At 42.6% G+C, this 26743-nt stretch overlaps 1 protein-coding gene across 1 annotated transcript; it reads left to right on the top strand.

Moving 5' to 3' along the window:
- Positions 1-4021: 4021 nt before the first annotated feature.
- GATM (glycine amidinotransferase) lies at positions 4022-23844 on the top strand. Its single transcript, XM_030578783.1, has 9 exons — positions 4022-4159; positions 6081-6299; positions 14404-14599; positions 15506-15696; positions 17681-17818; positions 18094-18258; positions 20162-20225; positions 20347-20463; positions 22753-23844. Exons 1-9 carry the CDS (start codon positions 4091-4093, stop codon positions 22863-22865), a joined length of 1272 nt encoding a protein of 423 aa, XP_030434643.1. The 5' UTR covers positions 4022-4090; the 3' UTR covers positions 22866-23844.
- The last annotated feature ends 2899 nt before the right edge of the window (positions 23845-26743 follow it).

Below are 26743 nucleotides of genomic sequence, written 5' to 3'. Positions count from 1 at the left end.
GGAAGTGATTAGAATACAACAAACTAAACAAAGCAAAATTTTGAGATTTAGGGCCTGAGCCTTAGGGTGACCAGATGTCCAGATTTTATAGGGACAGTCCCGATTTTGGGGTCTTTTTCTTATATAGGCTCCTGTTACCCCCAACCCCCATCCCAATTTTTCACATTTGCTGTCTGGCCACCCTACTGACTCTGCAGGCATTTAAGCACATGCATATTTTTCTTACGTGTATAATTGTGTGTGAACAATGACTACGTTTGAATGGACTACTAATGACTCAAGTCATGCATGCATTTAAGTGTTTGTATCAGACTCTGAAGACCCTATCTTGCGCCCATGGAAGTCAATGGGAGTTTTGCCATTGACTTCAGTCAGAGCAGGACTGAGCTGTTCTCGTATATATTTTAACTGCAATTGATTTCCACTCTTTATCTTTTTAAAATAAGCATTAGATTATCTGATTCCCAGATTCTGAAACTTGTTCCTGCAAACAGTTTAATACATTTTTGTGGATTAAACTGTAGAATTATAGGTAAGGAGCAACACCTGTAGCTCACAAGCATCTGACCTGACATTTGGACGTGGAAAAAGGGATTAACCTGTCAAGTCCTAGTAATAGTTATAGTAGTTGTTGTTGTTATAAATTGGTATTTTTCTAGCTTCCACAATAGACACTTTCCAACCTGGAAAGAAGGAGTGCTGCTTGTCCTAAAGAGCACACAGTCTCTAAGGCACCTGAAGGGAACATAAAAGTAACTAGAATTGATTCACCCAAATTTTTGTAAAATTAAAAGTTCTAGAGCTTCTGTCTTAACCAGCTTCCAGTTACCTTTGTGATTATAAAACTGGCTTCATATGTGGGAATAGTCCTGCTTTTTGCTGAGTCAGGGCTCTCTAACTCCCAGTGGAGTAGATGGCAAAACTTCCATTGTCTTCAAGGGTGTAGGATCAAGCCTTTATTGTGCAAGAGGCAGGGGAGGCAAGGAAGGTATAATTATACAAACAGGTAGAATCTCTCCTCTGTGTGTAAGAGTATGCTGGGAGGAATGGTCTTCTAGAGTACTATGAGGTTGATCCAATGCCCCTGAAGTCAACAGAAGAATTGCCATTGACTTTAAGGAACATTAGATAAAGGGCCATGTTCTAATGAGGGTCTAGTCTGTTGGAAGAGGTATGAAGGAATGTAGGGAGTGATGAGCAAAGAAATACAAGAGTGACTGGTTCCTGTGATTGCATTAAGTTGAAGGGTGAGATTTTTGAAGTGTCTTCACAGCCAGTGAAGTGAAGGAAAGATTGGGGAGATGAATAGAGTACAGTGTAGAGAGCATTACAAGTATCAAGGCACGAGTGTATGGCCCAAAGAGGGCCAAATTCTGCAGTCTTTAATATTTCTTCTTATGAGTCGTGCCATTTAGGATAGTGGGATTACTTCTGCAGGTAAATGCTACTCAGTGTGAATGTAAGGTTGCAAAGTTAGGACCTAAGAGAGAAGTTAGGAGGGGAAATAAAAGATTTCTGTCTTGGCCACACTTACATTAAGATTAGCTTTCATCCAAGAGGAAGTGAAAGCAAAACAGAATTATGAGACATGGGCAAGAGAAAGCGCCATTACTATAGACTGTGAGTAGAAAAAATGTCACTCAGCAGGAAAGTATATAGGGAATAGCATACAGGATTCAAAAAAGCACCCACTTCAAGAAGTTGGCCAGGATTGTCTACCATTATTAAATAAAAACACAGTAAGTAGGAGAAATACTGCAGGGCTAAGTCAGATAAACTACCTATACCAAGTTGATAAAGAGTGATCCAAAGTTCCAAAAGTAGCTAGCTGATAAGTCAGGAAAGACACAAAAAGAAAAGAGACCTTTGGATTTAACCACAAGCCAATCATTAATTCCTTTAAAAGGGGCTATGTGAGTAAAATGACCTGAGCAAAGACTGAATTGGGAAGGATGAAAAATCTAAAAACTTGAGAACACACAGAATAAACTTAGATTCTAGAAATGAACTGGAGAAAGGAAATTGATTGGTAACTGGGACAGAAAGCAAGAACAAGAAAAGGATTTTTTGAAGCTAGTGAGAAGAATAGCCTTTTGGAAGCAGAAAAGATAGAGCCTGAGAAAAGGTAATTATTGATTAATTGTGATTTAGAATTAGATTAGATGCCGAATGCAGTTTAGCAGCTGGTATAGGACAGGACAAAAGGTCAGCTCATGACAGCTAAAAATGACTAAACCTTGGTCCAAGTAATATTGGATCTTATTTAGCTGTTGCAAAGCTGAATGTCGTTTGCTCTAGTCTATAGTGATTGCTAAGGCCTCAGTTTAGCACAGTACTTAAAATATGTGAAGAGAGCAATCCCATTGGCCCTTCCTTCACTAGGAAAAAGGTGTGGTGTTGAAGTCCTAGTGCTGACAAGGCAAATTATAGCTTTAACACAGTATCTGGTGGAGGTAAATCATGTTACCTAGATTAGCTAGCACATCTTAAAATTACAACTGACTTGTCTATGCTAGGATTTTAACATATGGGATGTATTTTTAATATACATTAGTTAACCTTTTTCCTAGTGTTGACATGGCCATTGACTTCAAGGGACTACTCATCTGGTTAAGTGCTCTGCTGAATTGGGGCCTAGGTCATGTTCAGTATCATAGAATCGTAGGACTGGAAGCGACCTAGAGAGGTTATCTAGTCCAGTCCCCTGGATTCAAGGCAAGACTAAATATTATGAGTATCACATCAGCAAACTCATTTCTTCATAACCATGTCCCAGCAAGGCAACATTTTATAGTGTGGATGAGGCTTAGGAGAGACATGAGGGCATAGAGTGGAGGGAACATGTATTAGGTTATGCCCAGGTAAATAAGAGGCACTGTCAAGGGATTAAGATTGAGGGAAGGATGGAGATTCATACTAATTTTACAAAATAACATGGGGAAAAACCATTTTTACCACATCTGATCTTCTGGAAGGCAAAAACACATTAATTTAAAATTTAACTTGTCTTGTGTAAAGTTGAAGAGTGAGGAACTACAAAAGAATGTCATCAGGTCAGGTGACTAGGCTAAAAGGAAAGCTGGAGGGGAAAACTTTGAGGGAATGGTTCTCTGTTAGAGAATGCAGTTCTGTTGAAATCAAAAAGCTTTGTGAAATTGTGTTGATTTTTCCAAAACTTTGTTTCCATCAGAGAAAGTTCTAATGGTGTCAAAACTTCCTGACACTCTTGGAATGAAACATTTCCATTTTTCCCTTTGAAACTTTGTTTCGAAATCATTTACTTTTGTATTGTTTATAGTATGATGTAAAGTAGAAATCAAAACGATGTTTCAGTGTTGTCAAAATGAAAACTTTAGCTCAATCCAAAATAGTTCCCCCCACCCCGAATTTTCTTTTGCCGAGCATTTCAGACTTTCGGGGGGTTGCTCCTAATCAGAACAAAAACAAATATATTTGAAATCTCAGAATCTTCTATTATCCATGACAGCTCTAATTAAGAGCACTGGTATTAGATGATCAGGTAGAGACTAGAATGAGAAACTTATGGAAAGTGTATGAAATTGCAAAGAGCAGCGTTGCAACAGACCAGAGGTTCCTCCTCTTCCCGAACTCCTCCCTCCATCAAAATATTTGGCCAGGACATACTAGTTGAAGTGAAACAAAGCTATGTATTGTCAGTCAAGCTGTGGGGAAGATACCATCCAGAGCAACAAGAGGGATTGAATAACATTGATCACAGAGGCTGCCTTCCATCTTGGGACAGCACCAAGCACCCGAAACCCTAGGGACTAGGGAGAGGGTGTTGTTTCTGCTTGGGCTAAAGAGATGTGCACTGGGACTGGCAGGGAAGGTTGGAACGGCCTCTTCTGCACCCTCCTCTTCCCGGCTAATTTTGCTCCCCCTCTGCAGCCCGGCTGCACAAAGAAAGGAGCCGGTAGCCGCTTTGCCCGCCGGCCCTGCGGCAGCCAATAGGGAGGGAGCGGGAGGCGGGGGGCTGGGGGAGCCGATATAAAGGCCGCGGGGAGCGGCTCGGTCCCTCGCCGGGTGCTGCGCAAGGGCTGGGCTAGTTGCTGCTGCCAGCTCCGGAGCGATGCTGCGAGTGCGGTGCCTGCGCGGAGGGAGCAGGGGGGCCGAGGCGGCGCATTACATCGGGTCCCAGGTGGGTACCGAGCCCGCCCCTGCTGCGGTGCAGGGTGTGAGCGGGGGATGCAGAGGCGGCTCCCTGGGTGGGCTGTGTGTGCAGACTGGGTGCTATGGGGGCACTGCCCTAGAGATAGATGGAGGTTATTGGGGATGTAGAAGGGGGCACTAGGGTTTACTTGGGGTGCTCTGGGGGTTATTGAGGTGAAGAGGGCACTGGGGGTTACCGGGGTGCTCAGGTGGTTATTGGCGTGCAGAAGGGGCACTTTGGGGGCTGTGGTGGGGTGCAGAAGGGGTCTCTAGAGGTTACTGGGGGAGCTCTGAGGGTTATTGGGGTGCAGAAGGGGGCACTGGGGTGTTCTGGGGTTATTGGGGTGCAGAAGGGGGCACTCTGATTACTGGGACATTCTGGGAGTTATTGGGGTGCAGAAGGGGGCACTGGGGATGCTCTGGGGGTGCTCAGGTGGTTATTGGGGTTCAGAAGGGGAAACTGGGGGTGCTCTGGGGTTATTGGGGTGCAGAAGGGGGCACTGGGGGTTACTGGGGCACTCTGAGGGTTATTGGTGGTGCAGAAGGGGGAACTTTGGGGACTCTGGTGGAGGTGCAGAAGGATGCACTAGGCGTGACAGAGCCATACTGGGGCTATTGGGGCTGCAGAAGGGGGCTCTGGGCACCGGGTGGGCTGTTGGGGGTGTTAGTGTGGTACACGTAGTAGGAGCAGTGAGCGCTCCCCTTGAACCCAGTCAGTTCATGGTTCTTAGACCAGCCACATCCCTCTGGCTGGGAGGAAGCCAGGCAGAGCCCCCTGGTTATCACTGGGTCTCCTGGTCCTTGAGCAGAGAGCCCTCTTTCCGTTCGCTGCCTGCGAGGGCCAAGCTACTCGGGTTAGGGAGAGAAGACCCCCTGGACCAGAGCCTTACGCTGAGCTAACCTGGTCTGGAGCAGCCTGGCTTAACCCGTAGCAAGGCAATGACCCTGTCGCCCAGTGGAGCTGGGAGCCCAATTCCCACCCTGCAAGGTGCCTTGGGCTGGGAGGGGGGAGGGGCTGTGCGGATCCAGCAGCCGCCCAGACCCCCAACCCTGTAATGGGGTATGTGTGAACGTTAGCAGCCTCCCGCAGGCTCTGCCACACTTGGTATGTTTGCTGTGACAGGAATAGTCTGACGGGCTGGCTAGTGTTTCCCAGCAGCTGGTAAGTGAACAGCTGGGGCTCTGGGAATCCATTCAGGGGACTAGTATAACTAATGGGGTTTTGGTGGCTAGGGGATTGCTTAGAGCAGCACTGTGAGTGTAGGGGGGAGGCAGTGGAATCTAGGAGAGCCAGGTATTAGTGCTAGCTGCATTTTAGTATGCAGGGTCCAGGAGAATGTGACTGAGGTTTCTATGTAAATCTTTGGAGGGTGGGGAGCTAGTTTTTCAGGTTATAAATTTTTGTTTTCTGTTTTCTAGCTACAATAGTACACGTTTTGATGTGGTACTAACACAATTAATGAAATAGGCTTACTTTGCTACAATTTCACTTGCAGCTTTGAAAAGCCGTATTTATATTGTGCCCAAATCCCAGTAGTTTACATTCCCAGTCATCCCCAGTTCTGCAGTGCACACACAATCTGAATTAGTGAAATAGGCACTATAGCAGCTGTTGCAAAGGTAACTTTGCCCCATTCATCGGTCCTATTCCTGCCTTTATGAACCAAATTAGCAGTAACTGTTGAAGCTTGACCATTAAACAGTTAACCATTGTCTAACATAGGTGTATTTTTCTTTAAAGGTGAAATGTCCTTTAAGATTACAGTGGAGTAGCTGTAATTAAAATGCCTTTTGGGTAAAGCATGGTACACTGAAAATATTTTGTAAAATACACTGGGTACTTAATTCTCCTCTTCTTTTTGTGATAGAGTTGTGTGTTAGAGCTGATTTTTTTCCCCTCCCCCTTTAAGCTTGGAAGATCCTTTACAGGATGGGTGCAGCGAACTTTCCAGAGCACCCAGGCAGCTGCTGCCTCCCAGAATTCCTGTGCTGTTGATGATAATAAGGTCACTGCCCCTGTTCCAGAGGACTGCCCTGTCTGCTCATACAATGAATGGGACCCCCTGGAGGAAGTAATTGTGGGGAGAGCTGAAAATGCCTGTGTCCCTCCTTTTTCTGTGGAGGTTAAGGTAAAATTCTTATATTGGGGGGAAAAAAAAACAAAATGCCTTTTTACGTATAAAATTTCTTTTAGTTTGCAGGTACATGAGTACATACAGAATTTACAAAAATAAATTTTAAAAGCAGAGATCAAAATTCCGTAATATCAATGTTTAATCAAAGTGTTGCTACTAGAACAACTACACTTTTTAACTCAAATTCTAGAGTTGATAAAAATTGTGACAGTTATTAGCTTGATTATTATGCGCATTATTCAAGTCTCTTGTGCAGAGTCTGGAAATGAACTAAGGTTGTAGAAAGTTCGAAAGCTACCTTTTTCTTTTCTACCGATGACCCTCATTTGCTCTTTGGCCAAAGGCATGTGCTAAGAATAAACACCTGTATTGCCACTTGCTTGTTACCATAACCCAGTGTAATTAGGTTCTCATTTACTTCCTGATGCTGGACTAGTCAGGGCATCATACTGGAGTTATATGTACTGTCTTCAAAACAGCCATGTGATAAGGATTCAGGCAGCATCCAGAATTGCATGCATAAAAGTTCAGTAGTTTTCAGGATTGTGGCTGTATAGGTTCGGGTTTTGATCCTACTTCTGTTCTGACATACTCACTAGTAAAATTAGTAAGGCAGTTTCTGCAGTATAAATTAGGCCAGATGAAAGCATAGAGGAAGAAGATTCTTTTGGGCAGGTGCATCTGTCTTCTGCTCCTGCTGGCTGAGTGCATGGCTTATAGTCATAGCCAATCTGGCCACTGACACTCTGGGCTTTGAGACAGAGTATAAAGTTCTAGCTGCAAGTTAGGAGGATTGTTTTATTTGAATAGAAAGCTCATCACTGGAAATTCCAGACAGTAGATCCAACAATGTATGGAAACATCTGTTTCCCAAGTGTATTTTGAGTTAAGGATTCAGAATGAACCTGATCCAACCTCTGGCTCTCAAATTTAGTTCTGTTTTCAGGTGCTTTATTTCAACTTATTTTTTGGTATACATGTTTAAAATCTTCCATTAATTACAAATGAACTGAAATGTTTTTAAAAGAGGAATTAAACTACTGCAGATGCCAAATTTCTTACAGGATTTCTGCTCACTTACTTATTCTAAAAGTGGAATGAAAAGGTTTTTAATCTTTCAGAAATGGAGTTGAGATTAGATCTTCAGGTTTCAGTAGAACTGAAAAGAATGCTCCTCCCCCACCTCCAAACAAAAGATTCATTCACTGCCCCTGTCTCCTATCATGTAGACACTTGGGATAAAACCCTGGCACCACTGATTTGGTTAATGGAAATGTTGCCATTGGCTTGAGTGGGGCTTGGATTTCATCCATGGAGAGCAGCAGCTTCCAGCTCTTCAGCTTCAATATCCCATTTCTGGCCCTCCAAAAGATTATCAGTCTTCCAGGAAAAGAAGGAAATCCAAATGTGCTATTTATAATGTAAAAGAAAAAGGGCAAGAAGTTTTGTTGCTGACTTCCGATATTATGGGCAAAATTCTATCCTCTCATCACTTGACAAATCCCCTTAACGTCATTAAAACGACTGTCTTTCTAAGGCTGGTTAATATTAAAATACATGCTATTGTTACTATTTAACCCAGTTCTAGTGTCTGCTTGAGCATTTAGTTTTAGTTAACAGTTTGCTCCCTGTGTCAGCTGCAATATCTATAGCACAGTGAGGTATGTCAAGTATAGAATTGCACCCTTAACTCAAAAAATTTCACGTTTTTGGTTAAAGTACTAAATTCTCTGGAGGAAGTGTAGACATACCTACTGCATATTGTTGGAAGCATTCATTGGCCTGATAGAACTATGAGGCTTTTCAGACTGTGTATTTAAACAAGTCCTCATAGAACATAGGCAACTTTCATAACACTGCAACCTTCAATAAATTTACAGTATAGTGTAATAAGACTACTCTGCAAAGGGAAGACAGTGGGGCTTATAAGCCACTTGGAAAAACTAAAAGAATATCTGGAACACGTGTAGTGATCGAATACAGAACTCCAAGTAAGACACATTTACGCACATGTATTTTGCTTCTATAGTTTCTCTTTCCTCACTGCAGTTCAGCTAATGATATATTGTGTCTCAAATATTCATGCAAACTCCTTATTTGAAATAGTTGTGCAGTAAACCATGGCTGCAGTCACTGTATCCTATTGCAATTTGTGAGGCTTGCTTTTGGCACTCACACCCCAGGCTTTTGGCTGTAATCTGTAAATGATGTGCATGGCATAAGAAGGAGGAAAGAATGAATAGAAGCATGGTACCACTACATATCTGAGATGAATATAATTAGCATTGGCACTGAATGAACATCTGGGTGGTATAAAGCATGTGGAAGGATCTCCATAAGCATCAGTGCCACATTTGGGACAGGGTTAGAAGTGTAATACGACAGATTTGCTAGTTCACACTAATGACAGGGAGATCCTTTGTGAACTTAAAAAAACAACAACCCTCACATCCTGAATGTGGTGATGGGTGGTAATTCAGTTTTAAACTAATATTTGAACTATACAAGTATTTTGTACTTCAGCATATGCTAGTAAATGTTTTGTGGAAATAATGAATTCTTAGTAAAGAGGCCTTGTTAGAGCTCTCTGATATTTTTATTAAGTGGAGAAGAAAGATTTCACTTTGTGCTAATTGTAAAATATTGCATTAATAAGCTTCTGCATTATTTTGACATGAATTTCTTTCCTCTTTATGGAATGCCTCTCTCTCAACAGTCTTTTTACTAATTGAACATATAACTGGAGAACATTACCTTTCATATCTAGTTACATATTTGATGTATACATAGTAAATTATATTCCTTTTTTTACTCAATATGGATATTTAAAATAGACTTTCACCAGTAATGTACTTCCCCGTTTATTGCTCCTCAGCTAAGTAAGTAAATATAAATGTACCCAGCTGGAGTCATTAGTGAACTCACAATACCACATTTAGAAACCACAGTTCACTACACAGGAAGTGATGTCAAATGTTGGCTCTGACAGCACTAAATCTGGTAGGAGCAAGATGCTTAGAAAGGCTAGAGCTTCTCTTTAAACAGGTTCTGACTGTGTGAAGAAAATATAGGGCAGTTTAATAGAGTTTTGGTAAGCTACAATAAGGAACTTTTTTAACATTATAGCAGTGACTCTTTCAGGCTCTACTGGAGTATCCTAGTTTATATGTAGGTAGCCAGAACAAATAAGGTATGGCTGCTTCATCTGCATGTCTGTCACCTGTCTTGCAATATGGTTAGCATAAGTATTACTCTCGCATTTCAAACTTGGTAGCAGGGAAGGGAAATTTAAACAGGCAAGGCTGCTGATTGAAGGCAGAATCCTGAGTCCTGTGTGCTTAAGATGGCCGCAGTCTCCCAGGAAGGATAAGATTCAAAACTTCATGGGATGTGTTCTGTCCAATAGTGAACTCTTTGTCAGTACCAGGGTGAGTGTGAAAGAGGGAAGATGCAGAGGAGCTCAGGAGGCAGAAGCTATTCAAGTTCCTCTGATATGGTTATTGAGATTGTCCTGCCTGTGAAAATGTGTTTAGAATCATAGAATATCAGGGTTGGAAGGGACTTCAGGAGGGCATCTAGTCCAACCCCCTGCTCAGAGCAGGACCAATTCCCAACTAAATCATCCCAGCCAGAGCTTTGTCAAGCCTCTGTGGAAGGAGATTCCACCACCTCCCTAGGTAACCCATTCCAGTGCTTCACCACCCTCCTAGTGAAAAAGTTTTTCCTAATATCCAACTAAACCTCCCCCACTGCAACTTGAGACCATTTTCCTTGTTTGTGGGCCCCCGCTACCTAGTGGGTTAGCCAACCCACTCTGCCTCCCAAAACCCACACTCAGCTGGCCAATCAGTGGAGGAGGAAGAAGGAAGGAGGCTGGGGAAGGAAGAGGGGAAGCTGGCCAATCAAAGCTGAGGGAAAAAATGGCTGGCCAATCAGAGCAGAGGGAGAAGAAGCACAGTGGTGTGTGATGGCATCCTCTGAAAGTTGGCGCCCACGACAGCTGCCCTGATCACACATCCCTAGAACGGGTACTTCCTGATGGTATCAGAGGACTCAGTGTTGTGGCCAGCTTTGGGAGAAGGCAGAGGACTATGCAGAAGTGTGCAAAGTGCACCTAAACATTCTAAAAACTCTTGGTCAATTTCTCAGGTGCAACAGAACACACAGAGCACAAGTTGGGGTGGTGTGCAAAGACTGTCTAAAGCTCTTCGCTTGTCTCTGATTCTGGTGCTGCCCTGCTGGCTGTTCTCCCTGTGCAATCAGAGCAGCCCTCAGACTGCTCTAAGTTTTCATTGGAGACTGAAATCTCAGCCCAAAGTCCCTGTGGTATAGGGACATCCCTGCCATGCACCCTTTCCCCCAGCTATGCTGAGAGCGGGAATGGTGTGTGTGGGATCATCTTTACACTAGGGTGATCTTTCCTAGGCTGGTTAAGCCAGTTTTGCAACCAGATTATGCTATCAGTGTGGTGATCCACGATCATAGATCTGTTCTGTTATTTCTTGGCAAGGGAAGGATCATAGATCTGTTCTGTTATTTCTTGGCAAGGGAAGGAGAGAGAAGGAAACAGAGTGAGACTGAATGTATAGCAGGGGAAAAGGGGCAAAGGGCTCGCCTTTATTGTGCCCAGATATATTCTTGGTGGCCCTGGAAATAACTTGCATGTATCCTGTATGACAAACTTGTCTTGTTAACTGAACTGGATTCCATTGGAATGCTGAGCACTTCACATGATCAACACGTGTCTTCTGAACAGCTGGTAAAGTCTGAGAGGTGATCAGATTACCCAGACCTTGCTTGGAAAAGAAAATAGCTTTGCTCACAAAAGGAAGCAAGAGGAGCTGCTTGAAATAGTGGGCAGAGTGGCCCTGCAGAGGCCTCTGTCCCTTCCCTACCCGGGAACTGAGTGGTATGTTTGGACACATACAATTTTAAAACTTCCTTGTGAGTGGCTGGATTTTTCCTTCACTGCCATAGGTCCATTGCAGGAGTAGGTAGGCAGGCAGAGCGTTCTTGGCTAAAGTCAGTCTGGCAAGCCTCCAATGGGCACCATTGCCTATTCCCTGCAGTGTGGTCACAGCCCATCTCAAGGCTGTACATCACCCACTGTGGCCTTGCTGCTTCTTTGGGGAGGCAGTAGTGGGGACTGTTGAGGAGGGCTCACTGTCACTCCTGTTCAGGTAGATTGGGGCTCCTGTATCCCATGAACATTGTTCCCTGTGTGCAGGGGAGCTGGAGCCTCTTGCAAAGGAGGGAGGTCTCAGCTCCCACCTACTCCTCTCTGCGTGACCTCTCCTGACACCACTCCAGAAGAGCCACAACAGATTGGCAGCTGTGAGGGCCCCACACATACAGTCCCTTACTGCATAGGCAGAGTCCTCTCCAAGCAGTGGGTTTCAGAGTTAATAGCCTTGTTAGAGCAATAGGGCAGTTCACACCCCTCATTGCTGTTGTTTCAGGCTGTCTGCAGACTGAGGCAGACACCACTGCACCAGTGATCCTCTGGTCATGTTTTCTAGCTTTTCTTCACCGTCATGAAACATAATCTTTCTAAAATTAAAGCTGAGACTTCAAAATCATCACAGGCTCAGGCTCCAGGCACATGGCTATAGTGTCTGCCTTAATCTGGGTCTGACAAGTGGAAGTTAATTAACCTTCTGCTTCTTCCCCCTCTTTCCCCAAAGTATGGGCATAAATCCCCTCCTGCCCCACTGGAGGAGCCAACTATCAGCCCTCAGGATGCTTTCGGAATCCCCAACATCAACAGAACTAGTCTATGACAGTATTGAAGTGAGAGACTATGAGATGGAGTGGCTGAATGGAATAAAAGAAAATTTAAAGTAAAAATTTCTGTGGGGTGAACAGGGTACAGGGGAGCACAGTAAGTCAGTTGAACAAGTAACAAAACCTGTACCACTGGCATTTCCCCTCTATGACTGTTTGTATGTTGGGCTGCCTTAAACTGTAAACTCTTCAGGGTGAAGTTGCATGTCTTGTGTGTTTTGCACAGTGTCTAGCATAATGAGGCCCCTGTCTTGGCATGGGCATTTGGGCAATGCTGGAGAATAAATGTTCAGTAATAATAAAAAAGCATTTTAGAAAGATGTCTGTTCTTAGTCACTTCATTTTGCACTCACATAGGGTTCAAATCTTTGTTCAGACACAACTGCCACTGCAGCTTTTCAAACCAGTTCTTTGTTTTTTGCACATGTACAGAGGGCCCGTGTCTGTAGCAGACACAAGTGTTTGCATATGTGAAAGAAAAGTGAACCCTGGTACTATGTTCTTTCTTTCAGTGGAGTGAATATTTTTTCAAAACTCTCAGTTTTGGTGCTGTGTTAATGCTCCTCCTCTGAGAGAATCTTCAATTTCAGACGTGGTTGAGAGATGTGTTTGTAAAATGAAAAATGGTAACAGATGGTGTGGATGAAAGTGTCATGACTGAACTCAGATTGCCATAACACACAGATGGAGTTATTTATTCTTTGGTATCGGGCTTTAGTCAGGACAACCAGTGAGGTCGGCCAGTGCGGTGCTAGCCCACTGGGGGCTCTAAGCAGGAATATTTCCGCCCCCCCCCAAGGGTCAAGTTCTTATAATAAAAAGCAAGTAGTGAGTCCCTTGAGCTGCCTCGGCCTGAAGTAATTGCTTAGTCTGCTTATGCATAGCACTGGCTCTGGAGGTCACTCTAAGGGGAACGTTTTCTGAGTAGAGGGAAGTATTTCTCTACTTAGGTTACTGGTCTCCTTTTATGGTGACAAGTAATAAGGTCATATGGAGTGGACACATCTGTATAAAGAGCTGTAAGATGAACAGATGAATAGCTTGAAAATTCTCTCTGAAAGATAAACGCTGAACTTGCAGGTTGTGAAGAAATTTGTACTCTTGTCACATTCCAGGCCGCTCTTATTCTCAAGTCTCTTTCTGCTATTTGTAGATCTCTCAATCTTGGCAGCAGCTGGTACATGCAGACTGTAACTAGTGTTGGAGCTATTTATCTTCTGGATGTCTGAACCTTCTCAATATGTACTACTGAAATTTAACTCCAGACACAGATGTAACTGTTGGCTGAGCCGTGCACCTCTCGGACCATTCAGAGGCAGATTGCCAAAAAGTGGTCTTCACTGAAGCACATATGCTTTTCAAGAAGTGACGTGCAAATGGCAGGCCATAGAACATAGATGCACAAACCACGTCAGTTGTACACGCAAATAGTATTTAAAATATTACACATGTTAAGCGCTGCCAACGCTTGCCCTAGTGGCATTATCTGCAGTCATGAGCCTTCTCCTACTCCCTTGTCTCGAGTCCCTAGAAGCTTGAGGGTCCTGTAAACCATTGACAATTATTTCTATGCCTCCTCTGGCGTATTGCAGAAATAGCTGCAAAGCATTTTGAGGCACAGATGAGGGATACAAGTTGGCAAATGTGGAGTCGATAGAGGAACAAGGTTGAGAAACCTTTCACAAGAACAGTAATGTGTAAATACCACCATGAACTGCACTGTATAAAGCAGAGGTGGGCAAACTATGGCCCGCGGGCCACATCCAGCCTACAGGACTTTCCTGCCTGGCCCTTGAGCTCCTGGCCAGGGAGGCTAGTCCCTGGTGCCTCTCCCACTGCGCCCCTCCCCTGCAGCCATGCGCGCTCCTGCGAAGCAGCGTGTCTGGCTCTGGCTGGGCAACGCGGCTGCCAGACATGCTGCTCTGAGTGGCATGGTAAAGGAGCCAGGGGGTTGGATAAGGGGCAGGGGGTCCCCAGGGACAGTCAGGGGACTGGGAGCAGGAGGGGTTGGATAAGGGGTGGGGTCTCGGGGGCAGTTAGAGGCGGGGGGTCCCTGGAGGGGGTGATTAGGGGACGAGCTGAGGGGGGCATTGGATGGGTCGGGGGTTCTGAGGGGGGCAGTTGGGGGGCAGGAAGTGGGAGGGGTCGGATAGGAGGCGGAGACCAGGCTGTTGGGGGGGGGGGGGCACAGCCTTTCCTACCCAGCCTTCATACAGTTTTGCAACAGGCCAAAAAACTTTGTCCACCCCTGGTATAAAGTATAACCAAATATCACGGCGTTATTATGGCCACTTCTGTCATCTTTTATTTTCAGGCCAACACATATGAAAAGAACTGGGAATTCTATCAGAAGTTTGGAGGACAGAGCTTCCCCAGAGATCACTTAAAAAAGGCTATTGCTGAAATTGAGGAAATGTGCAATATTCTGAAAATGGAGGGAGTAATTGTCAAGAGGCCTGAGCCAATTGACTGGTCAGTCAAATATAAAACACCTGACTTTGAGTCTACAGGTAAATAGCATTCCCTAGCTGAGGTACTTACAATGTATCTGTTGGGTACCTAGTCCAAGGAGGTAGATCCTTTCCATTTTACTGTGGGATGGGCTAGCAGGCTTTTGAGAGATCCCCGGGGAAAAATAATCAGGAGTTGCCCTTTCAATTTTTACAGTTTTTAAAAAAAATTCTTTGTGGCTGTTTGAAAGCCCACACAGATAAGGGCAACAGTAAAAAATGACGGCCCACAGTGTCATCCAATGGAGAAAGTGAACACACTGAAAGATTAGAGAAATGTTACTCTAATCTTTCAATTCTAGTAATTTTAGGTGTGGTAACAGTCAATTTTTTAAAAAGTGTTTAAAAAAATTTTAAAACGATCTTGTCATTTTTCAAATGATAGACATTCTTGCTTGTAGCATGCAGTGTAGTTGTGTCATTCCCAGAGCAATAAAGTAATATCTTTTATCCAACCAACTTCTGTTGAGGAGAGACATGCTTTCAAGCCACACAGAGCTCTGCTTCAGGTCTGGGAAAGGATTGTTTAGCGTAAGTATTTAGCACGTATTCTAAGGGATCATTAAAGGTAGAGTGGCCCATTAACACCTTTGCAGTCATATGACAAAAAGAGAGGGTTGGTGGGTTGCAGATTGTTGTAATAAACCATAAATCTGTTTTATGAATTTAAGCTCCAGGCTTGTCTTTTGAAAGTGTTGTGCCAGTTTCCTTTGAGTATGAGGACTAATAGGTCAGACAGAGAGTGGTCACTTTGTGAAAAGTGTTCATCCACAGTCTTTTATCATTTTCCTGTGTGAGTTCATTCAAGAGTGTAGTGATTGTCTTAATTGTAGTCATGCATCCCTAGGTTGGAATAACTGTCCAAACAGCCTAATCAGTTCTAATGTGTTTTTTCTTTTCTTGTAGGTATGTATGCTGCCATGCCAAGAGACATCTTGTTGGTAGTTGGAAATGAAATTATTGAAGCACCAATGGCTTGGCGTGCTCGATTCTTTGAATACAGAGCATACAGGCCAGTCATCAAAGACTACTTCCACCGGGGTGCCAAGTGGACGACTGCACCCAAACCCACAATGGCTGATGAACTCTATTACCAGGTATCACTCTCACCTTGTCTTCAGAACATCAGGGGATGTTTTCACAGAATTTTCTATGGGCTAGTTTCAGCCTCCAGTTTAGGTTTGGGAAACTTTACAAAACTATTAACACATTTCTTTTAATGTTGAAATAAAAAGAAATCAGTGTTGGTTGGGGGGGAGGGGTGCGCGGAGGTTTGGTGGGGCTGAAATGGGGCTTAAACGTTCTCATGCAGTGTTCCTAGCCCAAACTCCGTAGCAAGAGCTGCCCTAAGTGAGAACTAGAGGTGAAACTGATAGTGATTATAGCTAAATAAATGAACCAGTGTATTTTTATTATCCAAAGGGAGAGAAATGTAAAAAACAGCGTAAGTGGTGAAAAGTAATCTAGATTTCTAAAATCAGCAGACCTGATTGAAATCACAACAATAGGGCATGATATAAGTAAAGAACCAGGCCTTGCCCTTACCACTTAACAGCTAAAATAATCCATTGTCTTCAATAAGAGAAAATACTCTTTGGCCCCTTCTCTGTTCATTAAGGTGAAAGATGTTCAAAATTAAAAAGCTTATTGAAATAGTCTTTGCTGAAGAAATTGGTTGGTACTTTTGAAATAATTTGCTTTTTGAGTTTTGTATAATGACTTAAATCTCACACTCAAGGGATTCTGTCTTAATTTAGGATGTAATTAAGCCCTCCTTTTCTGCTGTATTGTAACTGCAGTAGTCAGTGGAAAGTGTCCGTATTAGCAGATTTGGTTAATGGCTATAACTCTCTAAATCATTAGTAAGAAAAGACCATTGAAGGCATGTTGCTACAGCTGTCTTTTTATTTTTTTAAATGAGCTTGAGGTATTTTGAGTGGCCTCATCTTCCAATTGTGACTTTCTTCCTGTAGTGTTGAGGGATAGAGGCCAAATGGTTATGAGATTTGCTCATCTGTAAAAAGAGGACAACATAACCCCTACCTTGCAGAGATGTTGTGAAGATTTATAAATTGCTTTAAAAATTAAAAAGCAGAGGCACCAGCTAATGTAGAGTGCAGCTGCTTTCCTTCAAAGTGCTGCAATGACTCTTTCTACTTAAACCCCACCAAGGCCAATTTCTAGTCAGTTTTACATACTGGCTCTCACAGTGTTGGTAGTTATTTAAAGCCCTGAATATTCTGGAGCTGACTACAGAAGAGAAATCTTTTACCTTATGCCTCATTGTAGTAGGTCTGGTTGTGGGGTGGAGCTTTCTTAGTGCTGGTGGCCTGCCAGAGCAGGGTTAGACAGCCCTTACAGCATATTTCAAGGCATATTTATTCCACTTCTTTTGTTTCTTGCGGTATATTCTGTTTTTCAGCAAAGGCATTGGCCCTTTGACTCCCACTCTGGGTAGTTTCACATCATTTGTTTTAAATTGTACCATATCTCTTTGATGCTATAAGTGTTATAAAAATTTTGGAAGGTCTGACCTTCTAGGTTAAAGTACTGTGTGTTTGGGGCTGGGGGGTTGTGGCATCTCCATTCTAAAATGTGACAAAAGCACAAAGTGCAGCTTCATTAGACTTTTAAGCCTGCAAGGTATTTACTCGCACAGTGTGTGCAACAATTTGTTAGGCTGGCAGTTACACAAGAGCTTTTTGTTAACTGAGCCACATCCTATGCCAAAATTGGGTAATGTCAGTCCAGAGAGAACCACCGTCAAGGGCAGTCCATTTCTTATACACAACAACTGACTGCATTTCTTGATTTAAAGCACCACCTGTTCCTGAATGCACTTGATAGGCTGCTGATTACCCCAGCTACTTAAACCTGTATGCCAATGAGCTTCACTCCTGCTTACTTTGTTTTCATGCCAAAAACAAGAAAACCACATTAACTTCAAGGAACATGCCAGATATCAATATAAACGCAGCTATTTTCTGAACTCTAACATACTTATAGCATCAAAGCTTTCCCACTAGTAATTCAACCAGGCTAAATTTGTTAAGTATGCTTTGTTTTCTCTCTTGCAACCAGGATTACCCCATCCACTCCGTACAAGACCGACATAAACTGGCTGCTCAGGGAAAATTTGTGACAACTGAATTTGAGCCATGCTTTGATGCTGCTGACTTCATTAGAGCTGGAAGAGATATTTTTGTGCAGAGAAGCCAGGTAGACAGTCTGCTTCCTATAATTTCTCGATATTTTAGTTACTGAATTGCTCTAAATGTAAATCAGTATAGTTGACAGTGAAAGTTATCCTACATAAACCTGATGTCTGACATGCAAGATGAGAACACAGCGTAGCTGACACGATAGGTTGTTAGTGAGCGCACAAACTGTTTTTATAACTATATTAAATAATTAGCATTTTTTAATTAAGCAAGACCAAGTGTTCAGTATGTTGTACCTTATAAAGCTAAATCTACAATCGGTCACATTTCCAGGTTACTAACAATTCAGGCATTGAGTGGATGCGGAGACATCTTGCACCAGAATATAGAGTTCATACTTTGTCCTTTAAAGATCCTAATCCTATGCACATTGATGCCACGCTTAACATCATTGGGCCTGGTCTTGTGCTGTCCAACCCAGATCGTCCGTGCCACCAGGTAAGACAGTAACAGTGTGGGGGAGGAAAAGAAACAAAACTAGATTGCAGTCAGCTTGCCTGGAGTAAATGGCTGCTGTGCAATTGCTGATTCATAACTGTGTGGTTCTTCTTCAGTCATGTAAATTCTTGTGCTCTAGCTGCTCGAGGCCCTCAGTCAATCTGAGAGCAGGGATTTACATAGTGATTGGGTGGCTGTGAAGTTTGTCTTTAAATCTGAATTCTGATTGGCTCTGCCATTGGAACTCCACCTCTGAGCACAACAAAAATGATCCGGTTCAGCTCTTCACTACCTGCACCGCTCCTCCTTCCCCCGTTAGAAAGGACATGTGGGATACATGTAACATCATCCTTTTATTATGTGGGCAGACTGTAAATATATGAAAGTGGCCCCTTGCATCTCAGGCAGCATGGAATCTCAAGGCAAATATATAAAATACCTATTCTACTTCTGTAGTATTTGCATGTTACTTGTGTCATCTTCTGGGTCCAGAGAGAGCGAGACTAAGGACCCCTTAGCTCTTCAGCTGAGTAGTTTTTCTTTGTATTTATTCTAAAAGCCCTCTTGTCTGTCAACTGTTACTGAAGCTGTACCAGTAGGAAGACAGCTCAGAAACCTCTTCCCCATTCAGCTGTGAAATAACTCTGAGAAATACTTGGAAGGGAAAGAGCCAGGACAAATGTAGAAACCCAGCACATACTTTGTTATGGGATTGGAGGTTAATACTCTAACCAGTGCAAGGTCTAGAGGGAAGGAGGCCACACTTCAGTTTAATAACATGCATATTTGTAATGTGCTTAGTACCTGGGGACTGCAGTCAGAACTCCATTGTGCCAGGTACTGTATAGGCACATAACAAAGATAAGACTGCCCCTATCCCAAAGAGTTACAATGTAGAATGCTTCTGTAAACTCAGTAACAACAAGGATGTGTTGCCAATATATGAAGCCCCCTCCCCCCCCAAAGTCTCCTGCAGCTTAAACTGCCAAGCCTGTGTACTAGAGATGAATGTGCACCCAAAGATTGGAAGGTGAAGGAGCAGGATTTTTTTACTCATAATGCTGACGACAAGAGGAGGCAGTGCTACTTGGTCAGTTTATGTAAGTACACTTGCTGGGAATGTCTGTCCTTTGTTTCTGAAAACTCTGCTGAGTATATCAATGGTATAACACAGTCCCATGTAGTACAGGAGCAGAGCTCCTTTTTAGCATGGAGGTCCTGTCAAAGCACCCTCCAGCATGCACTGTTCTGTGTCCTGGACTGATAAATATCCGTCAATCTCAAGAGTTTTCTTTAGCCAGATTGTCCCATTTGTTTTGGGAAGGCATTGTGTAGTTAGAGTAAATATTATGTAGTAAAAATAAACTATTCCCTAGGATGCCCATAGACTGGTGCTGTGTGTTAAATAAGCTGCACCAGGAACCAATTTATTCCTGCTCCATGTTTTCTGTGGAGCATGATTCATAGGAAGAATAGCAGTATATTCTACAAAATTCCATGTCCTTAAATATGTCTCATTGATATAACTAGTCCTTTGTGCAGTAACACACAAAAGAAACACTACTAAAAATATGCAATGAAATACTATTCACTGTTCATTAATCCATTTTAATCTGTGGGACCTAATTGTTTTTACATGAAATCTCTTCTCTCAAACTGTGTATCTGTAGTATGCAAAATCCACAAAAATGAATGCTGGTACTTTAGTGATGAAACTTTGAAAGAATTCGTAATTGTGATTACATGAAAAGTGGATGTATAGAGGGAACTTGAATGTGGAGAGGGTTGTGGCTTGGTTAACTGGGGTGAGGGAGGGTGTGCTATGACAAAGCCTGGACAAAATGCACAGAGCTTGGGGGAGGCAGTGATAAAATACTGAGTGTTTAAATTGAATATCTTTCAGATTGAATTCTTCAAGAAAGCAGGCTGGACAGTGATTTCTCCTCCATTGCCACTTATCCCGGATGGTATGTTGAGTTCACTCTGCTGCTGCTTCTTTTTAAAGACACATTGGTTTTCAGTGTGTGAGCCAAAAATGATACAAAATGTATAACTGCAGTATTGAGAGAACCATTTTAATGCTTTTAGACCACCCATTATGGATGTCTTCAAAATGGCTCTCCATGAACGTCTTAATGCTGGATGAAAAACGAGTGATGGTAGATGCCAATGAGATTCCAATTCAGAAGATGTTTGAAAATCTAGGTATGTCTTGATTTTTGTTTATACACTAAGGTTGAAATGGATCATCTTAAGATGTCAGTTATGTTTGTACCTATGAATGAAGGCTGCACTCTTAACAGGCACTGAACCTTTAAAAGAACTCTCTCAACTGCTGAATTAACGAGTGAGAACTGGTCATTTAATTACTTATGGTACACCACTTACTTACATGAATATGGTTAAAGAGATTTTTGTAAAAAACATGAGCACACAACTGACACTAATGCATTTCGATAGCCTTATGTATCCTTTCTAGCCAAACTCCATTAAAAATTTTAGAGTTTTAGTTTGAAATGTTCTGTATACTTTGAATTCTTTTCAGACAAGCTGAGAATAATTGACAAAGGTATTTCAGCTCCGTTAGCTGTCACATCTGAAGAAGTGAGGTTTTTTACCCACGAAAGTTTATGCCCAAATAAATCTGCTAGTCCCCGGACTCCTTGCTGTTTTTACAGGAGTGACAGTTTCTGGGAATAACACTTTGGCAGGGCAAAGTTCCTTCCTCCAACTTCTGGCATGTGGAAGAGAGGAGAACTCTAACTGATTACCTACAAGAATTTTATTGCATACTTCCTATTAGGAAGGGGATGGGGAACAGCCTGTGAAAATTTGCTACCAGAGAAGAGATGGATTCAATGAATCCAAGTACTTCAGTCACGTTAGAAAAAGGGTATGCAGAAACTTAAATCTTAGCACTAGGCACTGGAGACATATTCTATGCTTATGAGAAGATGGTTGGCCAAGTAATCATGGAATCATAGGACTGGAAGAGACCTCGAGAGGTCATCTAGTCCAGTCCCCTGCGCTCATGGCAGGACTTAAGTATTGTCTAGACTAGTGTTTTCCAAACTTGGGACGCCGGTTGTGTAGGAAAAACCCCTGGCAGGCCGGGCCAGTTTGTGTATCTGCCACGTCCGCAGATCTGGCCAATCGCGGCTCCCAGTGGCCACAGTTCGCTGCTTCAGGCCAATGGGAGCTGCTGGAAGCGGTGTGGGCCAAGGAATATGCTGGCCACTTTGCTAGTATATGAAATTATGCTAGCAAAGATCATATGAGCAGGACTCGGTATGAGAATCAGGAAAGGTTTTTTACCCACCTTACCTTGTTGTTTTTGCGGATACAGACTAACATGGCTACCCCCTGATACTTAATAGGAAACAGCTGATTGCTGCAGGCGGGAGGCGAAGGGAAGTGGGGGGAGTTGCCGATCCGTGAGACTGCTGGTGGGCAGGAAGCATTGGGGGACGGTAAAGGGGAGCTGATAGGTGGACTGCTGGCCCACTCTGGTTCAGAGACCCCACAGTCAAACAACGTTTAAAGTTGCGCGATGTTTGCTTATAATGAGTGTGTTCTCTAGTAGATCAGTGACGTAACAACAAAACAACATTAACCGGGACGACATTAAGTGAGGAGTTACTGTATAGCGCTTTGAAAATGTAAAGCTCTTTTGATGCCAGTCAAGGATACATCCTTCAGACTTGAGCTTCACTGACTGAGGTGCTGGACTCAGAACAAATAATTTCCAGTTCACAAACTCGCGAATAGTCACTTTATAGTGGTGCAGTGAAAAAACCCAACCTAACTGGCTCTTCTGAGCAGCCAGTACTCCAGAGTGCTGCACCCTCATGAGCTAATGGAGTCCCTGGTGCCCACTGTAGAAGTTTTCTGTTCTCTGATCCCAGTCTGCCCTTTGGTGTTTTGTGTGTGCAGAACCATAGCTCAGACATGAGAGATGAAATGAAGCTCGACTTGTTCCCAGGAAATAAGTTTAACTGCCTCTTTCTCTTGAGGTGGACCAAGGAAATGTGTTGTAAGCTCTGAGTACATTTTGAATATCAGATTTTTAGGAAGTCGCTATTTTAAAAGAGCATATTCTGTATCTATTAAACTCCAATTGCTCATGCTGAGACACTGGTAGAAAACAGCCCTAAATGTATACTGGCTTTTCTGATTCTTCACGTTCCTACAACAAAGGCTGATTTTTTGTTTTTTGACCAGGACATTATAACACAATGTCTCAGCTCCCAGCGCTGTATATGCCTGAGGGTGTGGCTGGAATAAACAGACTATGTTCCTTGCTTTCTGTACTTTGGCTAGGAATTGAGTCAGTACTGAACAGAGGAATTCTTAACAAATGGTATGAAATGTTTCATATGAGACGTGCAGCTGTGTGCAACCTCTGAGCATTGTTTACAATTCTAACCAGTGCCTAACATGTCAATCTTTTTTCTTTTCTTCTTATGTTCTCCAATGGATATTTTTCACTTACAGGCATTTCTACAATTAAAGTGAATATTCGCCATGCCAATTCCTTGGGAGGTGGTTTCCATTGCTGGACATGTGACATTCGCCGCCGTGGTACCCTACAGTCTTATTTAGACTAGTCTTCAGCAGATGAGCAACCATGATCTAGCTTGTGTTAAATAAGCATAGGCAATGAACAAACTCTACTTCCACTTTTCTGCTAAAACAAATGCATGAGCTGTAGTGCTTAAGCAGTGTCCCTTACAGTGGTCTGAACAGATACTCCACTCTTCATTTTTTAATTAATAAGTAAAAAGGGATTTTATTAAATACATAGTAGGCAGATGCATTTGAAATTACTCCCATCAGCACCACAGGTCTTCTGGCTGGCTTTTTGAAAGATTTTCCTCTGTTTGTGAAGCCACTTCAACATGGCTTCAAAAGTAAAAACTTGACAATACACCTAAGGCTCTTGCTAGAATAGCTTGACCACTAATATTAGACGTCTACCTCTATCTAATATTCTATCAAAAAGGCAGCTAGAAATGTTAGACCTGAGTTTAACATTCATTTTTCTTTCCATTCAGTGTTGTGCGTGTGTGTGTGTGTGTATATCACAATTTTTAATACTATTAAAACAGATTTAACTACCCAAAGCTTACATGGAGCCAGATAATTACATCATTATGTATAACACTCTTTAGATTAGTTGGATTATACAAGCATTAAGGGAAATTCTTCAGAATTATATTAATCCCCTCAGTTATACTTTGAAAAAATGTTTGTTTTTTTTACTTACTTCCCTTGTTCCAAAAGTTTCTACTACGTTTTCCTCTTCTAGAATGTTTTATCCAAACGTATAATGCTTCACTGACCACTTTTATATTACTGTAACTGGTTCTGTTACTTAACTCTTCACATGTGCAATTGACACCTGAGATGCTTTGTCTGCAAGTTTCATCTTGTGACTGTGTTTACATAAAATTTATGGTTTCTTCATAAACTAAAGCTGATAAACAAATGCTGGATCTGTAATGAGAGCACACATGATGCTGAGAAACAGTTTTAATGTTGATTACTGGACATGTATTTTTTATGCTAATAAACTTTTTTGCATTCATGAAATGAATAAATACGATGTGCTTATTCCCTAGCCAAGACAGGATAGGTTTCTGTATGTATGATAAACTCACAGCTGATCTGAGCTATGAAGCAAAGCCAGTTTATTAAGAACTGTATTGCAACTTGTGCCTTACACAGACAATGCATTTTGTAGCTGTAGTCATGTTTCTTTATCAGGGAGTTTACTAAATTAATAGTATCATCTAGCACAGGATAAGGGGAAAGTAGGCAAAGTTAAATGAGACTATTTTTCTTGGCAAGCCAATGCTGCTTAGAAATGTGCTCTAGTGACAGGGATCTCTGGATTCTTCTGTGGCTTGACCCTACTTGTTTGGTAGCCCCTGAGAGTTTTGCTATTGACTTCAATAGAAGCAGGATTGGACTTCAGTCTATTGAGGTAGGTGAGTGGAGGGAGAGGGTAACAACCACTCTTTTTTAAAATCACTCTGCATGGCCCGGTACTGAAATTACACAACTGCATTGTACATTGTCTACAGAGCTTCATATGATCATAAGATATGGCTGAGGACACCGTAAGCTCCAGGTGAATGAAGGTGGGGCAGCTGTACATGTGTATGTCTTACGCCTGCAACACTGCGTGAACAACTGTATGTGTTCACATTACAACGTACTATAGGCATGAGTGTTGCCATCTACTTGATCAGAGACTATCCTTCAACACAGCCCACTGATGAGCCAGCAGTGCCTCTTTCTGAATACACCCAGTACCTATTCATCTCCATCCCATCCCATACAATCTGACCTTCTTAATACGGGTCTCCCATCAGTCCTTTGATCTACAGACAATTAAGGATGTGCTTGAAGCTGTGGCTTTGCTAAATGGATTGCAGGAATTCCGTGTGTCCCCAGTTTCCCCTCTTTTGGCTTTCTGATTGTCCCCCAAATCAGTAGAGTTTGGCTTATTGACACCTAGAGCATTCCATGGAATTTTGGAATTGATCAGATGTGACATTTAAAAGTTATTGCATTGCAGACAAAGAAACCGAAATGGTGTCCAGTGTAAAGCCAATGAGGAAAGACCTAAAAAAATTAACCTTTGTGTTCATTTTGCAAATTTGTTTTACTTTCTAGCCATGGGAGGGAAAGCTCTAGACTAACTTTCACCTTCTGAGTTCGTCTGGGCGGTAATAATGTGTTTCACATATTCCCTTGCTTGCAGGCTGTTTCTCTGTAGACATGATATATCGCCATGAAACCTCATGCTCCTATTTGGCCCTAGCCAGATAAGCAACCTTAACTAAGCTTTGCTGAGTTTTAAAGAAATAGCAGGGCACATATTTCCCTGAAGACAAATACGTGAGCGCTAATGCTGATTCAATCCTGTCTCTAGGATAGGCTTGTAAAAGCTCCTTATTGATTTTTCTGCTCAAATGAGGAAGCTGAAACAACTCTCACATCAGGAGTGAAAGTGCTGTCTGGGTTTTTCAGGCTTCCTTTCTTAATATTAAAAATGTTTTCACCATGCTTTCAGTTTTTGACCTTGGCAAAACCATATTTCAAGATTCCTGATGCAATGGGTTGGCCTTTGGCTTTGATTGCCTACTTCTAGTTTGAAGGGCAACTTCAGGAATTAGACAGGTTTTCTTTTCCTTTTTTAAATCAGGAATCTCGTAGCCTTCGCGTCACACCTTTTGTTTTGGTCAAAAGAGAGAATGTATAGATTGGCTTTTCATGAAACTGAGATTTATACTTTCTTGGGTCCTTTTAGATAAGTTGAACAGCATGTAAATATTTAGGAGTCACTATATGCTATAAAAGGGAAGTTATCTGTCTCAATTTGTAGTCCTCATGATTGTTTGCTAGGGTCTTGTGTAATAGGGTAAATGCCCACACCCAATTAACAGATATTATTTAATCACTAATGTTAGATGCAACATTTCTAACTTTGCCAGACATTTCAACTTTTTTCAGCTATGAATCCTGCAGCCTCTGTATTTATATATTACCTGCTTCCCATATGACACCAGGCTTTTTACCCTCTGAGCCATCAGTATATTTCAGTGGGAGTGTGAGGCTGTTCCCTGGCAGGTGCACTATAGGGGTCCTAACCCTGGTGGTTCCCACTGGTTTTAGGATTGCCTCATCTACACTCTCCTCTCAGCCAGGAGATGGAAGAAAGTGGAGTTCTACCTCCATATTGTCAGGAGCTTTCTCTTCAATCCTAAGAGTAATGCCAGGGTGAAGAATGGAGATCCACATGCAGAGGGGTCATTGCCATCTACTTCAAGAGGAATATAGTTTGGTGGCATAAACATGAAAGAGAGCCCCCTGGCCACTTCAGTCCTAATCCTCTCTCTGACTCTGGCTTCCAGAGTGGCCTTGAACTAGTCACTTAATGTGTCTGCCCCTCATGTGCAAAATGGCAATAACACTAACCTACCCCAGAGGCTGTGGTGAGGATTAAATAATGAATGCTGTGCAGTGCTCTCTAGTCTAGAGGTGCACCGGGTTGTTTGGAAGCACTGTGAAAACCTGTGAGAATTCAGGAACATATTACGGGTCAGAGGAAGACAAGATTGAGAACTCTTGCTCTACACAGTCTATTTTGTAACTTATACCACGATGTTTCCCCACCAAATGACCTTGTTTCTAAATCTGTTTAGAAATGTAAATAGTGTAAACAGAGAGAGGGAGAGGAGGAGGTAATGTCTTTTATTGCACCAACTTCTGTTGGTGAGAGAGACACACTTGAGCTGCACAGAGCTGCTCTTCAGGTCAGAGTGCTGTATAGCTGGAAAGCCTGTGTCTCTTTCACAGACAGAAGCTAGTCCAATAAAAGATATCCCCTCACCCACCTTGTCTTTCTAATAGCCTGAGACCAGCAGAGCTACAACAACACTGCAAACACTGGTATAAATACACATTTCCGTATCAC

Source organism: Gopherus evgoodei, chromosome 10 (assembly GCF_007399415.2).
Source record: "Gopherus evgoodei ecotype Sinaloan lineage chromosome 10, rGopEvg1_v1.p, whole genome shotgun sequence".
Lineage (NCBI taxonomy): Eukaryota > Metazoa > Chordata > Testudines > Testudinidae > Gopherus > Gopherus evgoodei.
This window is presented reverse-complemented; position numbering and strand designations above follow the sequence as displayed.